Source organism: Nerophis lumbriciformis, linkage group LG10 (genome assembly GCF_033978685.3).
Source record: "Nerophis lumbriciformis linkage group LG10, RoL_Nlum_v2.1, whole genome shotgun sequence".
NCBI classification, from domain to species: Eukaryota; Metazoa; Chordata; class Actinopteri; order Syngnathiformes; family Syngnathidae; genus Nerophis; species Nerophis lumbriciformis.
Window position 1 is genome coordinate 32,654,190 of NC_084557.2, and position 19,982 is coordinate 32,674,171.

The 19,982-nt window shown below is 36.9% G+C and overlaps 1 protein-coding gene across 1 annotated transcript in view; it reads right to left on the reverse strand.

The window, feature by feature from the left end:
* The window catches only part of syt9b (synaptotagmin IXb), a 103,297-nt gene that overhangs the window by 1,653 nt on the left and 81,662 nt on the right, over positions 1-19,982 (reverse strand). Inside the window, exons 6-8 of the mRNA XM_061969795.2 lie at positions 4,802-4,922; positions 4,534-4,705; positions 4,328-4,457 (exon numbers count right to left, since the gene is read on the reverse strand). Coding sequence (XP_061825779.1) covers positions 4,328-4,457; positions 4,534-4,705; positions 4,802-4,922 — 423 coding nt within the window. The remainder of the gene's footprint in view (positions 1-4,327; positions 4,458-4,533; positions 4,706-4,801; positions 4,923-19,982) is intronic.

Here is a 19,982-nt window from a genome sequence, read left to right on the forward strand (position 1 = left end):
AGAAATAAACGTGACGATAAAAGTTCCGACAATACATAAAATGACCAAAATACAGTAAATATTGTACATATTACTTTTTGTTATGAACGTGTCTGTTACTACATTATATATATATATACTTGCAGTGTGTATATAAAACGTTTATGGAGGGTTTGGAAGTTGTTTTAGAGGGCTTTGAAAGCTCCAACGGTGACTCCCATTAGCCGCAACTACCAATCGTTTTTTGATGATCTTTGAAATTCAAAAAAAAAAAAAAAAAAAAGACGTGTTTTCTTGTCTCTCATAATGATTGTGAACAATAAACAAAATTCCAAATAAAAGTTCCCCTTTAAGGTGTAAGGAAGCCACACGGAACGAGAAGCGTGTATGGAGCCAAAGCAGAGAAAATAATAATAATAATAATAATAATAATGAATTGCATTTGTAACGCACTTTACATTTGTTAAAATCTCAAAGTGCTACAAAGTATTAAAAATAAAAATAGAAAGTAAGAATATATAATACAAAATTTTTAAATAGAAATGAAATCATGACACACACTAGATCAGGGGTCGGCAACCCAAAATGTTGAAAGAGCCATATTGGACCAAAAATACAAAAACAAATCGGTCTGGAGCCGCAACAAATTAAAAGCCATATTACATACAGATAGTGTGTCATGAGATATAAATTGAATTAAGAAGACTTAAAGGAAACTAAATGACCTCAAATATACCTACAGATGAGGCATAATGATGCAATATGTACATATAGCTAGCCTAAATAGCATGTTAGCATCGATTAGCTTGCAGTCATGCAGTGACCAAATATGTCTGATTAGCACTCCACACAAGTCAATAACATCAACAAAACTCACCTTTGTGCATTCATGCACAACGTTAAAAGTTTGGTGGACAAAATGAGACAGAAAAAGAAGTGGCATAAAACACGTCCTAGCAAGTCGGAGAAAGTTATACATGTAAACAAACTACGGTGAGTTCAAGGACCGCCAAAATTAGTAGGACAAAACGGCACTCGCCAAATATGCGAATCAGTGAAGCATGTTTAATATAAACAGTGTGCTTTATAACAATTAGGGAGGTTTGTGTCATGTTTGTTCTCCTACAGAAACCATATTAAAACAAAATTATTATTTTTTTCCCCTCATCTTTTTCCATTTTTCATTCTTTTTTGAAAAAGCTCCAGAGAGCCACTAGGGCAGAGCTAAAGAGATGCATGCGGCTCTAGAGCCGCGGGTTGCCGACCCCTGCACTAGATAAACACTAGATAAAACAGAAACATAGATAAAAATATACACAAAAATGTACACAAACTGGAAGGGTGAACCATCAGGAAATCTACTGGCGCTGAGCGAAGGGATTGGAGAGCTTAAGTATTTAGGAGGAAATGAGAATTAGGTATGCATGGGGGTGGTCACGCCTAGTGACCCAGAAACCAGGCAATGCAACAAAAAGAAAACAGGCCTCCTCCTCTCATAAGTAAAACAAAAGGCCTTCTGGCTGTGCAGGTCACTGCTGCGCACCTTTTAAACACAGTGGTGGCTTCTGCGGTGTTCTGTGCCGTTGTTTGCTGGGGACAGTAACAGACTTCATAAACTAATTAAGAAAGCTGACTCCGTCCTAGGCTGCACACTAGACAGCATCGAGGAGGTGTCTGACTGAAGAATGCTGACCAGGTTAACATCCATAATGTCCAATACCTCTCACCCCATGCACGGCACTGTGGAGGACCTGAGCAGCTCCTTCAGTATTAGACTTTTACATCCACTGTGCAAAAAGGAGCGCTACTTTAGGTCCATTCTACCCACAGTCATAAGACTTTACAACGCACTTAGGTATTTACTGTGATCTTTTTTTTTGGTGTGCAATTATTCATTTTTGTTCATTACGCTTTACTGTTGCTCCTGTATGTAAAAACCTGCACTATAACAACATCACAAATCACAAAAAAATCACCAAAATAATTCCTAAACGCGGCCACCGCTGCTGCTCACTGCTCCCCTCACCTCCCAGGGGGTGAACATGGGGATGGGTCAAATGCAGAGGATAGTGTGACTATCGTTGGGACTTTAACTTTAACATAATTTCCCTATTTTGGGATAAATAAAAGTATTTTCGATCCTATATATCCTCTTCCATGTTGTTTTTGTGTCCAAGTTGGTGCTACGGTGGTTGCTGTGTTTCTTCTTCGAGTTTGACTTTCAATGACTGACTTTGATGAATGACTTATGTGCGCATGAGAATATCGGGCTTGGAGGACTGGAGTCTGACACGGTGGTGTTGAATGGTTATGTGTGTGGTGTGATTTGTTATTACCATAGCACACCACCCACATAAATATACAAACTGTTAAATTACAGATTTAAAAAAAATATTTATATCATCAGGTTTATAAAATGTGTATGTGTGTACCCCTCTTTAGGACAGTTTCTGCTGCTATTGCACGTTTTAAGTCTTCTTTCAATAAGCAGTCCAGATGTCCGTCATATGCAGCACCACTGGGTTTTTTCAGGGCCAAAGACATGCACCTGGGGATAGGTTGATTGGCAACACTAAATTGGCTCTAGTGTGTGAATGTGAGTGTGAATGTTGTCTGTCTATCTGTGTTGGCCCGGTGATGAGGTAGCGACTTGTCCAGGGTGTACACCGCCTTCCGCACGAATGCAGCTGAGATAGGCTCCAGCACCCCCCGCAACCCCAAATGGGACAAACGGTAGAAAATGGATGATTGATGGATGTTAAATAGTAAATAGTAGAAATATTCAAGATTATTAGCAAATGTCTTATTTTATGATCTTTGATACGGAATTCAGGCATTATTAGGGACCGCAATGTCCCTTTGGGACAGAGGACCCTATTGTATTTTGTGCATTTTATTCTTTCTTTCTTTATTATTATACCGCCGCGTCTTTCAGCTGTAATTTGACCCCCTTAACATGTTTCAAAACTCACCATATTTGACACACACATCAGGACTGGCGAAAATTGACATCTAAACAAAAAACCAAATCCTGAAACTCAAAATTGCGCTCTAGCGCCCCCTAGGAAAAACACAGACAAAACTGCTTGTAGAGACATGAAACAAAAACCTCTATATAGGTCTCACTTAGACCTACATTTCATACACTGACATCCTTCAGCAAAAATCTACAGGAAGTTTGCAATTCCCCCTTCTAAATATAATGTTAGTAAAAACAGTCACTTTTGCCTCTTTGAGCTGTAATTTTACCCCCTTAACATGCTTCAAAACTCACCAAACTGGACACACACATCAGGACTGGCAAAACTTGCGATTTAATAAAAAAAAAAAAAAAAAAAACAACAACCCCAAAACTCAAAATTGCGCTCTAGCGCCCCCTCGGAAGAAAACACAGACAACTGCTCCTAGGAAGAAAACTCAGACAAAACTGCCTGTAACCTCCAATAGGAATGTCGTAGACACATGAAACCTCAAAAACCTCTATGTAGGTCTCACTTAGACCTACATTTTATGTATTGACAACCCCCAGCTTAAATCAACAGGAAGTTTGCAATTCCCCCTTCAAAACAAAAATTTAGTAAAAACCGGTCACCTTTTTTAAAACATGATCTCCTCTGAGCGCGTTTGTCGTGTCGGCTTCAAACTAGCACAAGAGAGAGATTGAACCCTTCTGATTAAAAGTTGACGAAAGAGTTTTAATTACTGCTCCGGTTTGGATTTTATGTGCCGTCAAAGTGGGTCCCGTCCATCGCTGCTTGCAGCTTTAATGTTCTGCTTACTTTTACTTTTCGCTTGTACAGAAAGACATCATTTAAAATCGCACAATGACAATGATAATAAACCTTGAAACCGAAGTCACAATAGCAACAGCACACACAGTATTTGCTTTATTTAAAGTATGCAGATATTTAATTGGTTAATAAAAGTTATTTCAAGGCATGACTAACTTTTGTTTTAAAAATGATAATAATGTAACATGAATATTTATTTACTGCAATCACATCAGATATACTGAAGTATAACAGAACAAAACAACATATCTAGACATATTCCATTTTAATCATTATAATTGTCCCTTTTTTCTACAGTCGATGCAGCATTGACAAAGAACATGAATTTACATGAACCAGCCAGGCATCTGTTTTGGCATGCTCTTTTTTTAATGAGTGTGGGCTGGGAATTCATAAATAGAAACAGCCCTGTGAATGTAGCCACCTCTCCGTGTTTAGTTCACTGGCTTTGTTGTGGCAATCACAGAAATATAGAGCAAGTACGCACAAAGGTTAAGCATTATTTTTGTTATGTAATATATTTTTCCCTCTGTAAAAAAAGATGGAAACAGTTGTACCTCTATTAACGGGTGCCAGTGTGCAACAGGCTTGCGTGGATATGTCAACATCTCACTCCAGTGGTCTCTTCCCAGAGTGTCAGCCTCATTGCCCACCCTGCACACCCCGATGACTTCATTATGTCCAACCCTACAAAGGTAAAAAGGAAAGTTGTAGAAAATCCCAAATGGTTTGCATGTCAGCAAAGGTTTGTTGATTAACTGACCGATCATAGTCCATGACTGCTATTAGTAAACTGATTTGGTCGATGTTTTCCGGTGGAACATCAAACACGATGGCTTCATTGTAAACTGGGTTCAGAGTGTTGCGCTTGGTTGATGTCTTCCTCTTCTTCAGCCTTCGGCCCTCACACATCAGTGACACCTTCACATATGGATCTAGAGAGGAAGTGAGTTCAATGTGGATATTACATCTACAGACAACACGTTGGCATGTTTAATAGTTGGCTGAAAGTTGTGTCAATGAGAACCCACCCGAAGCTCCAGTGATGTCCATGGCTTTGAGATTCCTGGCTTTGATCATCGTGATGGTGAGCCTGCCAGCCGTTGGGAGATAGCACAACGAGAACATCAGCTCTCCCAGATCCACGTTGTCCTGCAAATCAAATCATTTCAATGTAATTACTTTTTCAAGCCAAGAAGCATTTTTTATGTTTTGGGCTGATAAAGGTTTGATAACCATAGTGCATTGGGCTAAGATCAGTTACCACAAATTTGACTGTACAGTGCACAATACTCTTGCATGTAATCCAGTTAGCTTCACCCATTAAACTACGTTACAACCTTTTGGTCACAATATGGCAGCATTTTCACAATACCTAATTACCGTACATGAAGTCCTCTGGTTGTAATTATGTGTTTCTATTTTTATTGTTTATTTCGCTGGTGCGTACTGTCCAGAGAGTTCAAACCACATTTGTTGTGTTCGGTCATCCGCTACATGCCCGCAGTAAAATCCTAGTCTAACTTCATCATCCCAGTGGAAACGTGATTATAGTCTTGTGACACAATCTGCTTTTTTGACATGAGATCAGAAAGGCAACAGAAAATCATTAAAAGTTCAATTTTAAGACTTTTAAGTCAAAGTTAATTATTTATCACTTATCAATAGGATCTGAGCTGAGGATATTGTTTGAGACATTTGTGATTAAGAGTTTTATACTGTGTATATATACTGTATATATATATATATATATATATATATATATATATATATATATATATATATATATATACATACATACATACATACATACATACATACATACCAGTGACGTGCGGTGAAGTTGATGGCTGGTGAGGCACTGACTTCATCACAGTCAGATTTACAAACATATGAACCCTAAAGAGTATCTTATTCACCATTTGATTGGCAGCAGTTAACGGGTTATGTTTAAAAGCTCATACCAGCATTCTTCCCTGCTTGGCACTCAGCATCAAGGGTTGGAATTAGGGGTTAAATCACCAAACATTATTCCCGGGCGCGCCGCCGCTGCTGCCCACTGCTCCCCTCACCTCCCAGGGGGTGAAGAAGAGGATGGGTCAAATGCAGAGGACAAATTTCACCACATCTAGTGTGTGTGACAATCATTGGTACTTTAACTTAACTTTAACTTTACACATACAAACTGTAGCACTCAAAAAAATCACATTTAATTAAAAAAACGTTATTATGGTCTTACCTTTACTTATAAGTGCGGGAACAGTGGTGTTCGTGTTGGAGGAGTTGTGAATGAATGAAATATGAAATCCGTGCTGCAGTCTGCAGGTGTACCTAATGTTGTGTCCCTGCAGTCGTTCACGGCTCCTCCAATGCGAGCACTGTTGTTTTTGCACTTTTTGGCTTCTTATTAAGTGACTTTTTTTGGGTGGATTCGGTCTTGCACGTGGAGGGTTTGGGTGTGGGCTTTGGTTGGTGTGGTGCTCCCGTCGGGGGGTGCATTCTGGGGTGGGGGTGCATTAACCAGCACCAGGAGGCGGGATTACTGCGAGCCTCACACAGTGCGTCTTCGCAGCAGTTTTATGATTGCTCAGCACAAGAAATACTTTACACACATACAGTTGTTGACAAAATACACTGTACATTATATACCTCAGCTAACTAAACTATGGAAATGTATAATATAGTTCATATAGCAATACGGTCTCACTGCACAGCAGGCCAGCAGTTAGCCGAGTCCGCAATCCATGTTGAGGCACAACTGAGTGACGTGCCTCAACTGGCTGCTGATCACTGCACCGTCTCTTCTCAGTATTTGAACGGCAAATGTGAAAATTCAGCGATTTTGAATAAAAATAATCGAAAACTGGTGAAGTTAAATGGGAAATAACTTTATAGTATAATCACTGAATACATATACCAATTTAATTAATTTGTTTTCTTTTTACATTTTTTTTCTTTCCATGATGGCCCCCTCCCCCCCACCTCTAGTGACCGCACGTCACTGATACATACATATATATATACATACATACAGTACATACCAGAGGTGTGGACTCGAGTCACATGACTTGGACTCGAGTCAGACTCGAGTCATGAATTTGATGACTTTAGACTCGACTTGACAAAATGTAAAAAGACTTGCAACTCGACTTAGACTTTAACATCAATGACTTGTGACTTCACTTGGACTTGAGCCTTTTGAATTGACATGACTTGACATGACTTGCTACTTTCCCCAAAACCCAAAGATGAAAAAGTTATTCGGGAGCGCTCCGTATTTTTCATTGTGTACTTGTCTATCAGCGTTGCGTGTGTCAGCTGGTGTGGTCTCAGTACAACAGCCAATCAAATTAGATCTACTTTGTTTTCATCACACAGCATTCATCCAATCAAATTGCAGGACAACCAACGAAGAAGACATGTCCAAACCACACGCCAGTGAACAAAAAATGATACCTAAAATAATTTTGTTTGGGTATAAAAATTACGAGGTGGTCAACACAAAACGGTTTGCAGTATGCAACACATGCGGTTCGAAAATTACTGATGGAGAGGCAACAACTTCCAACTTCGTCCGGCATTTGAAGTTGCACAAAGAACGGTAAGTTTTGAATGTAAGATAACGTTTATTGGCTAAGTAACGTGACTTTTATTTGCTGTGTAGTTAAATCAGTGAGGCTGTAAACTCACTGCTAACGTTATAACGTTATTGCAAACACGGGAATCTGTTGCAGTTCACTACCTTATTCATACTTTTTGTTCAGTGATTTTTTTTAAGCAGGGTTACGTTAGTCAATATATCACACGTAACGTTAGACGGCGGTCAGCAGCACCGCGTATTTTAGCCACCTAAAAAAAGACAAAAATAGTAAAATAAAGGTCAGTTAAAATGTATACTATATTATGAATATGTGTACCGTTTTAGCTAGCTTTCTGACATACTGTTGGTTGTTTACCTCAGTGGTCCCCAACCACCGGGCCACGGCCCGGTACTGGTCCGTGGATCGATTGGTATCGGGCCGCACAAGAAATATATATATATTTTTTCCTTTTTTAATTAAATCAACATAAAAAACACAAGATACACTTACAAGTAGTGCACCAACCCAAAACAACTCTCTCCCCCCTTTTGTTCTGGGCATTGAACATGAAGACTCTTCCTTCACTGTTCCGAGTGGCCATGAGAGTCTTGGCAGTGCCTGCCTCCAGTGCTCCAGTGGAGCGAGTTTTCAGCCATGGTGGCATCATACTACGCCCCCATCGTGCACAAATGACTGACAGACTCTTGGCTAATTTGGTCTTTTGCAAATGCAATGCAGCATAGGGCCCTGACATATAAAAAGTACAACTTTTTTGTTATGTTCACGTATATGTCATGTTTTTTCAATGTTAACACTTTTGTACAAATAAGTACATTTGCACTTTATTTTTCAATGTGTTTGTTCTGTAAAGGAATGAGTTAATGTTTAAAATGACTGGTTAATAGTGCTATTATAAAGTGCAATGTCAGCACAATTTTCTTTCCTGCAATTTAAAATGCACTTGTTTTAATAAATAAATACAGCGTTTGAAAAGCATACACAATCTGTGTTAATATATTAGTCTGTGGTTAAAAGGACTTGAAAGGACTCGAAACTCAAAATGCAGGACTTAGGACTTGACTTGAGACTTTCCAGTCTTGACTTTGGACTTGACTCGGGGCTTGCCTGTCTTGACTCGGGACTTGACTCGGACTTGAGGGCAAAGACTTGAGACTTACTTGTGACTTGCAAAACAATGACTTGGTCCCACCTCTGGTACATACATACATACATACATACATATATATATATACATACATATATATATATATATATATATGTATACAGTATATTTATATATAAACTTTGATTGATTGATTGAATTATAACCTTGTCGTCGCAAATCATACTCTTCTCACACTTTTTAAATACACAAAAAACATTAAAAAGCATCAGTCCAAATGAAAATGTGTGTTGTTTTATTGGTAGCATGGTTTCCATTTCGCTTTCTTTTTTATGTTTGTAAATAATGGCAAATTTGACCTAATTTTAACATTGTCATGATACCACTTAACAGTTTGGACTTTATTTTACATGTGTTTAATATCACCTCCTGTCCTGGTGCTCTTGTTTTGTCTGTATTTAAAATTTGGTATCTGTGTTTTGCAACACCCTTATTTTCTGTTCCTTGTCCTGTCAGCACACCCGTTCTTTATTGTTTATAAGGTATATTTAGTTCCACCTTGTTTCCTCCTTCAGTGCTTGTTCATTATCTAATCTATGCCATAGTGTGCGGTTACTTTCGGAGTTTCTGCTAGACCTGAGTTACATTTCTTCTGCCTGGTTCCTAATTTAACGACCTTCAGCCTGCATAACACAAGCCTTCTCTGCATCTTGGGATCACGACAACAGCTGACATGTAGCATCGTCACAGTAACACTGGTACCGGGTTCTCATCCATCCATTTTCCCCTTTTGGGTTTGGGTCATCGGTGCAAAAGCCCAAACTTCGTTAACCCAGTAGCCTGCTAAAGATGTTTAGATGTACCACTGTTTCACAACCAGGAGGAAAACCTACTTGACTCTAAGGTTTAAGTATCTGATGGAATGTACTCAGGAGGACCCCTCAAAAGATCTTAGCAAAAAGGTCTGGTAGCCTTCAGGAAATACATGCGGATTGCAGTGACCAACCCCAAGGCTTCACCACTGAGAAGCTTTTTAACCGCCTCTGCTACCTCTTCTCCAGAGATGAGAGAACCCAACTGTGATCACCAGACTTTTCATGAGTAGGCTTGTCAGTGGGATTTACATTGAAATATTTCCTCGTTTAAAATCCCAGGTTGAGGTCAGCAGCACCCCGAACGGTCATCATTATCGACAATCAGACGAGCACCAAAGTTCAAGTGTTTAGATCATTATCAGGTGGATGCAAAGAAAAGCCCATTTTTCTTCTTCATCATAGGATGCTTTTTGAGGGATTATTGACTGGCTGGTTGGATGGATGGATGTTATAAAGCAAGTTAGGCTAATTTGACTGATACCAGTGTCAGTGTCGATCAAACGATATTGCGCTTTTGTCAAGTAAGCAATTAGCCAGAAAGTGTAGTTGAAGGTCAGATAAAACGACCACACCGGAAAATCAATGCACCTCTTAAGACATCAATAAATGTTCCCTTCCGATGGTTAAGATTAGCAGAACTGCAGGAATTCAGCAGGTGCCTGAGGTAGAGCCTCCCTCAGACTTATGTTGTATGTGTTATTTGTTTGTGTATGTATATATATATATATACATATATATACGTATATATATATATACATATATATATATATATATATACATATATATATATACATATATATATATATATATATATACATATATATATATACATATATATACATATATATATATACATATATATACATATATATATATATATATATATACATATATATATATATATATATATATATATATATATATATATATATATATATATATATATATATATATATATATATATATATATATATATATATATATATATATATATATATATATATATATACATATATACATATATATATATATATATATATACATATATACATATACATATATATATATATATATATATATATATATATATATATATATATATATATATACATATATATATATATATATATATATATATATATATATATATATATATATATATATATACATATACATATATATATACATATATATATACATATATATATATATATATATATATATATATATGTATATATATATATATATACATATATATACATATAGTCAAGGTTTCTGTGGTTTATCCGTTATACAGTGCTCAATACCGGGGTAGAACGGAATAAAAACACAAGAGGCTATATCATCCCTACAAGCCTGTTTCGCAGGTTTTCCTGCTTGTCAGGGGATTTTATAAAATTGCTGGGAAACCTGCGAAACAGGCTTGTAGGGATGATATAGCCTCTTGTGTTTTTTCCTGACCTAATGTATACATATATATATACACATACATATATACAGTTATGAGACTGATATATATATATATATATATATATATACATACATACATATACATAAATATATGTATACATATATATATATATATACATACACATATATACTTACGCACATGCATATATATATATATACACACATATATAAATATACATACATATACACATACGTACATACATACAAACATATATACATATATATAAATATATATATATACACATATATACACACATACATATATATATATATATATATACATATATAAATATATACATACGCACATATATATATATATATATATATAAACAAATATATAAATATATACATACGCACATATATATATATATATATATATATATATATATATATATATATTAAGGCTGCAGCTAACGATTATTTTTCTATCGATTAATCTATAGATTATTTTTTCGATTAATCGGTTAATCTATAGATTATTTTTCGATTAATCTATAGATTATTTTTCCTTTTACCGATTATTTTTTTTATTTAAAATGAAGATGAAAAAATAAATGTTGGCCAGTTTTTTCAAAAGGCATGACTTTTATATACAAAAAAAAAAGTATGGCCACTCAGTCAACATTGACAACAACATGACAAAATATTCTGTAACAATGTAAACATTTAAAACTTTTAACATTTAACAAAATTAAAAGTAGCTTATTTGCTTTTTAATGTGCAAATATAAAAGTAAACATCCAGTGAAAATCTTAATATTCTGCAATAGTATAAGCATTTCTAAAGTAAAAATATTGCTTATTTTGCTTTAAAATGTGCAAAAATAAAGATAAACATCCAATACAAAAAAGTGCAAAACGAAATATTCTGTAACAGTGTAAACATTTCAACAAAAGTAAAAGTATTGCTTATTTTGCTTAATAACACAACAATGATAGTATGATTAAAGTGAAAGTTAATTGTTGGTTTGTACATAGAATATGTAACTGTTAATGTTGTAAAAGGTATTTGCACAACTAATTAACGTTAGCGTTAAAGAGGAGCGCGTCTTTGTAAACACTGAACAGGCACGCCAAACGCGCCTCTCAGAGCGAAACAGTGTTTTAGTTTATGAATTTACAACGCAGATACAAATGACACATTCATGATTTTGTGTAATGATGACAACGTATACTCACGCGGACGATTGACTAGTTGATGGTGATGGCAAGAACGCTGTCGGGTGTTTTCTTTTCAAATGTTCCTTCATAGCCGTTGTGCTGCTATGATAGGCCATTTCCGCTCGACACAGTGTGCATACAACAACTGTCAAGTGTTTTGCTTTTTTCGCTGTGCTTATCCCACACTTGAAGGGATGTACCAATGCTGAATGTGGCTTCTGGATTTCACTCAAAAGACCAGACCGTAGTTACTTTTTCCTTTTATTTTCCTTTAGTTTGCAACAGTTTTTCCAACCAAGAAACAGCTTCTTTTTTCTTCTTTAGTCTTTTTAGCAGTCTTTAGCAGTGTTAATAGACTTTAGTTTCTTTAGCTGTCATTAGCTGTCTTTAGTAGCCTTTAGTAGCCTTTAGCTTCTTTAGTAGGTGAAAAACCTTTAAGGACAAAACACCACAAGATTAACATGCTGTAAAAAATCAATCAATTATCAATCCCATAATTTATAACTATTAATTAGCTATCAAACTCTTAACCATTAAACAAGTGCAAGAAAATGGACACATCTTTTCCCTTTAAGTTAAAACAGATTTTAAATAAATTGTCTCAACATAAATGCACCAAGATACATATAAAATACATTTAACACCAGAAACACAATAGATAAATGCAACAGAAAACCCAATATGCAAATACATAAATACCTAACCAATTAACCACCTATTTAGATACATATTTAAAATCCATATTCAATATAAATATATTATTAATTTAGCAGTGAAACACTCAATCTTAAACGCTGTCTACTGGTAGAAAAATGCCCCTTTTTCTACGCCCTCACCAACACAGTTAAATCCAACACTTTAAATTGAGCGACTTCACCCTCCTGATGAAGCAAACTGCTCCAACATTTATCAAACTAAGCAAAGAATATCAACACTAAACAACAGTTACATAACACACTGTGTGTATTTAGCCTCCAGACTAAGCACGCTACATGCACACAACCCCCCCCCCCCCCCCATCTCACCAGCGCAACAGGTGCGCCACACCCACGAAGAGAAATATTAAATCTTACATACTTTTGGCACAACTCTGGGTTATCTGTAATGAACTAAACCTTTTTCCACTCTGCGCTGGCGTCTTTTGTACTCCTTGATTTGACACAGCGGTCTAATTACCGGGCTCGCGCATCAGCAGATGAGACAGGAGCGCGCCGCGTTATACCTGCGCGCGAACGTAAACTGATCGGCTCTGATTTTATAAGCCGACTGGCCGAAATAATGCCGAATTATATACATTTCCTGGGGTTGCCTAGGTGAATAGGGATGCGGATGTGCTCTAAGATAAAATATAATTTTATTAAGTGGGGTTTGGCTGGTTGCTAAACAGCCACGGTTGCGAGCTCGTGCTTCAGCTGACGAGACAGCTGTTCATCTGGTACAACCCCCCATACAGCAAAAACGTCTCAACTAACATTGGACACAAATTCCTCAATCTGATTGACAAACACTTTCCCAAAGACAACACCCTAAGAAAAGTATTCAACAAGAACAACATTAAATTGAGCTACAGCTGCATGAACAATATACGACAAATCATCTCAAACCACAACAAAACAATTGCAAATGAGCCGTCGGCCCCCGGACAGAGCGACTCCAAAACCAACAAAGGCTGTAACTGTCGAAAGAAACCTGATTGCCCTCTCAACGGGGGGTGCTTACAAACATCAGTTGTCTACCAATCTAAGGTAATACGCAAGGACATTAACACATCCGACACATATGTAGGATTAACCGAGGGAGAATTCAAAACCAGATGGAACAATCACAAGGCTTCTTTCAGGAACCAAAACCTGCGGAATACCACAGAACTCAGCAAACACATTTGGGACCTCAAAGACAATAATGTTGAATATTCAATAACATGGCAAATTCTTGCATCCAGCACACCTTACAATAGTGGTAATAAAAGATGCAACCTATGCTTGAAAGAGAAACTGTTTATTATTTACCGTCCAGACCTGTCATCCCTCAACAAGCGCAGCGAAATTGTAACAGCATGCCGCCACAGACGGAAACACCTCCTAGGTAACACATGAGCCAATCACCACGCCCCTACGCCAGCCTGTACCCACCCACTCTGTGCCCTATATAAACCATGGTATGTGAATGCTCCCATTAAAATCTCCTGATGATTGAGGGCACCCCCCTCATGAAACAGGCCTGTAGAGATGAAATAGTCTTGTGATTTTTTCCCACACATACATATATATATATATAAATATATATATATATACACATATATGCACACATACATATATATATATACACATATATAAATATATACATACGCACATACATATATATATATATATATAAACACATATATAAATATACATACATATACACATACATATACATACATATAAATATATATTTATACACACACACACACACACACACACACACACACACACACACACACACACACACACACACACACACACACACACACACACACACACACACACACACACACACACACACACACACACACACACACACACACACACACAGTATAATACATTCCTATACACTTCACATTGTAAAGAGTGCAAATCAAATACAATTTCACTCGGGTGCTTTTTTAAAACTATGACCCTTTGGTCCACAATAGTTGAAAATAGCATTTGTTTTACACATCACTGGTCAGGTGCGGACAATATATGGTCAGAATTGTGGTTCCTGTATAGTCTCAAACAAACTGCTGATGGTTTCTGTTGTAGTGAGGAAACGATTATGCCTCCAATTCAACCAACCAACATTGTACTAAAAAAAACAACAAGGATATGATTACTGGTGTGTTAACAGTTGAGACCGCAGACTCAATAAACATGTTTCTTGTTTTTGCCTTGAATATTGTCTTGTTGCTAGCTAATTCTCGTTAAAGTACCAGTCGAGCGGAAAAAAAGGTTGCCTTTATTTTGAGACTATTGTCATCCATCCATCCATTTTCTGCCGCTTGTTTCCGTTGGGGGACTATTGTCATATGTATCTAATTTATGACACCAAAAGATTTCCAAAGTTTACCAACAAATAGATATGTTAAAAATAGTATAAATCTCACAGAGATTCCCAAACCATTTTGAGAGATAATGAGCAAGCCAGTCACGTGATTGTGACATAGAGTTAGGAAGCAGAGATCCTTTCCCCATCAACAACAACACTAATCAAGCAGACTTTTTGAGAGCCAGCAACAATCACTTGGGGACAAATTATGATCTCGAACTTTATATTTTTGAGTCCGAACACAAAGAGGATGAGTGATACGTTTTAAAAGCCGAGTGCTCACGGATGCAGCTTTATTGAAACACTATAGCATCAGCAGCATTGCCACAATAAAACAAACACTGCACAATTTCCACTCTCCCTGGGATGCCGACCAACACCACACTCACATAATCCCGTTTAGATGAAGATTTAATCCTCACAAAATGTTAAAAAAAAGTTGCCACAACTATGTCTTTTTTGCCAGCTCGTAGGCCGTTAAAGTCGACCAGCCTCTTGGTCAATGGCCACAGGTGTCTACTACCGTTTCAGAGATTCATAAATTATGATCGAGAATTAACTTTTAGTAAGTTTGAGATGAAGCAGAAACAGCAACTAACTGGTTTGGTGTGTCAACAATAGCATCATAAGCCAGCATTAGCTTACTGGTATCAATAAAATAGGCCGTCTGCGTTTGCACTTATAATAACAATGTCACCTATATTTGGTTCATTTTATGGTCACGAAATGTAAATAGAGTATTATAAGCGGTGTCTGGATGTTTTTAGAGGGTATAAATGGCGCAATAGAGGACCCTCCATCTGTTGACTCAATTTGTATCTATTTACAATTTCGAAAAAAGCCAAGCATATGTGTTCTTGTCTTGTGTAAGAATTTTGAATGATAGACAGCACATCCCTTTCCAATTTTTACGTATTTCCAGTATGACTGATCTGATAATATGGTCAGACTGCAGAAGTGTTACTACAGTCACGTAGAATCTATGGGAAATGCCAAAAATATTTGGAGCAGAATATTCAAAAAGGCCGACTGAATTAGTGGGCTTTTGTGATGTTTAGACGGTATATCCACATACTTTGCGGATTGTAAATACAATTGGATATGGTTTAATGGATACAATGAAACAATTAAAGGTGCCACATGTAATAATTTAATGTCAAGTCGTCATTAAATGGCACTGATATGTCAAAAGGCATTAATAAATCATGTTATTTTCGAATACCTTTATAACTGATAACAGTTTTTCAGCCAGGATATGTTCATTTCAAAATGAAATATTGTTATTGTTTTAATTTCGATGCCCCGCCCTCTACCGTTTGACCAATTAAAATGGATGTGTTACATCCAGGTTGCCAGTTACGCACCGCTGTCTTCGTCAAGCTCCTGCCACTGGTAAAGTTACTAAACATGTCGGACCTTAGTAAATCTAAAAAGGCGTCGTTACGATTCTCAACTCATTCATGACAAAGCCAGGAACAAAACAAAGATTTGTATCGGGAATGCCTTTGGAAGATGGAGACGATTGAAGGCGGATAATATTTTTTCATCTGATGCCAAACATGCAAATTTCCTCCTTGATACGTAAGTAAGGCATTTACGTTTTCTTATTACTTGTAATAAATGGAATTAGACATTTGGTATGTAAACTATATTGTCCAATACAGTCTATGATATTGTCTAACAAAGCTAGTATGTTCGTGCAATGACACATCGGCATACAGGCAAAAGGGGGAAATATATGCCCGTTAGCCTGTATGTCGATGTGTCATCCAACTAACAGGGCAAAATATAATTACGACAAATAAAACCTATGTGGATATGGGTAGTGTCAGTGCCTATTTTGTTCTCAATATGCTGAAACGCTGAAGAAATGCGTTCCAACATTAGCACGGCTAATTGCGGTTTCTGGTACTGTATGTGCATCAGGCACATACGGAGTGGTATTTGCTTGGCACAATATAATGCATTACATGTCATGATTTTCTACTTTGTGTATTGACATGGTAGTAGGCTATATGATTTATGCGTAACGTGGTTTATGCATAACGTGGGTTGACTCATAGAATGGCACTCTGCACTGAAAGATGGTGATGTGCGTGCATGGAAGAGAATGCAGTGCGTCAGGTTGGATGCTACATGGAGTTATGCTAAACGAAATGTGGCGGTAATTTGCCATCATAGTAAGTCTATGCGATATATAATTTATTATTATATATAATTATTCTGATAGTGGTCCGTGCGGTCAAACTAGACATTTTAGCAGGGTAATGCCAACAATATGTCCCGACTCCTGACGAAAATATTGCTGGGTAACTTTACAATTACATTTGGCTAATTGACATCAGTAAAATGTGGCATATTTACTTAGTAAACCATCTTGCAAGAAGCATAAACAAGAGAAAACTACAGCGTAGGACTCGTCGATTGCCATTAGAAGTTCCTTGGAGTAGGATTCGGATTCGGCTGCGATATGGCAACCTCAGTCATGGAGAGTGGGAGGGGACTACAGAATTTTGACCGTGATTGCAGTACCATTTCTGGCCACATTACTACACATGGCACTTTTATGCATATAAAGTAAAAAAAAAAATTCCACTCTACCGGTAATTACATTTTTCGACTAGTTCCTTCTGCTTTGCCTGCCTCATTCTATGTGTGAACATGGTATATGTCATTGCTAATGACTTTTGTATGCAGAGTTTTGTGTTGTCTCTATTTTCAACTTTTTCTCCATGTGGCTTCGTCCCCGCTTTTGTTAGTACTTTCATACCTGGGTTTAGTCATGTCGCCTTCTGTCATGGTTAATTACCTTTTTGATTATAATTTGCAATCAATATTTTATGTGCCCAAGCGGTAGAAAATGGATGGATTTTATGTACCTTTTGTCTTAACTTACCAAACAATTATTTGTCAGTCTCTGGCAATTTGGCTATGCAGAATCAAAACATTATGTTTTTAGGGCATTAAATTGACCACAACTGAAGTGTTCAGATTGTCTTAAAAAATGTTTTGCCTCTCATTCGAGCAGGCTTTGCAACGTCTTCTAAGACAATCTGAACAGTCCAGTTGGGATTGAGTCAATGCCTTGAGAATCCCAAAACCTGAATGAATGAGATTATTCACAGGCATGTTTCTGAGCACTATGTTGTGTGTATTACTTGTTTCTTTCACTGGTCCATGCACCAAACTATGGTCCTGTTTATATTATTGTGCAGTCACTGACTAATAAAGAAATACAAGTGATCTCCCAAGATTGTTGAGATGCATTTAGTTTGTTTGGATTTTGTGAAAAAGCGACTGAACCAGAGTTTTAGGTTTACAAACTAGGGTTGTACGGTATACCGGTATTAGTATAGTACCGCGATACTGATGAATCATTTTCGGTACTATACAGTCTCTGAAACGTACTGGTCCCGTACCCCCCGGGCCCGCGTCAAAATCACGTGGTTTTACGAGCAGAGGAGCATGTACGGTAGCGCACAATCACAGAGTACTTACAAGCAGACACAGTGTGTAGACAGAAAAGGAAGAACGGACGCATTTTGGCTTAAAAACTAATGATAAAGGTGAAGCAATAGCGCTGAAACACCCTCAGGAAGAGGTGCTTTAAGACATGGCTAGCTAGCTAGCAGCTAAAGTCCAATCTGCAGTGTTTTAGCTACTTCTAAATCACTAATCCTCGCCTCCATGGCGACAAATCAAGTAAGTTTCTTACAAGTATCATCCCTGCAGGACGAGGAATAGCTAAACATGCTTCACTACACACCGTAGCTCACCGGCGTCAAAATGTAAACAAAGGCCATTGGTGGATCTACACCTAATATCCACTGTCATGATATCAAGTACAGGCACATATCTAGTCGATACTACTATGATTACGTCGATATTTTTTGGCATCACAACATCTTGTTTCTTTAAAAAAAAAATGTATATTATATTTATAAACTCAGGAAATATGTCCCTGGACACATGAGGACTTTGAATATGACCAATGTATGATCCTGTAACTACTTGGTATCGGATTGATACCCAAATGTGTGGTATCATCCAAAACTAATGTAAAGTATCAAACAACAGAAGAATAAGTGATTATTAAATTTTATCAGAAGTGTAGATAGAACATGTTAAAAGAGAAAGTAAGCAGATATTAACAGTAAATGAGCAAGTAGATTAATAATTAATTTCTACCACTTGTCCTTAATAATGTTGACCAAATAATAGAATGATAAATGACACAATATGTTACTGCATATGTCAGCAGACTAATTAGGAGCCTTTGTTTGTTTACTTACTAATAAAAGACAAGTTGTCTTGTATGTTCACTATTTTATTCAAGGGCTTAACTGCAATAAGAAACATATGTTTAATGTACCCTAAGATTTTTTGTTAAAATAAAGCCAATAATGCAATTTTTTTGTGGTCCTCTTTATCTAGAAAAGTACCGAAAAGTATTGTAATCATTTTAGTACTGGTACCCAAATGTTGGTATCGTTACAACACTATTACAAACCCATCAAAAGGGTTTCCAAAGGAAGCCAACCATAGTAGCTTACGAAAACTGTTGTCTGATATCGCAACTTGTAAAAAACACTGCCGAATAAAGAATATATGTTACTATGTAGACAGCAACAAGAGAGATTAAAACATTATGCATATTTCTTCTTTTTTTACACTTTGTAAAGCGCTCAAAAAGGCATTTGAATGCTGTGCAGAAACAAACTTAAACAGGCATGCATAAACTGATCAGCCTGCAATTTACAGTAGCTCTCCAGAGATAATGTGATATCCTGCTACACAAACACTCATTGTGCTTGCTCTCAGACTACAAAGTGCTGGTCGCTACTCTTTTGAGCACTCATATCAAGGCCTGCGGTGAGTATTATGGTCACTTGTGCTGCAGCCAATTGAATTAGACCAGCGCCAGAAGCACAACAATA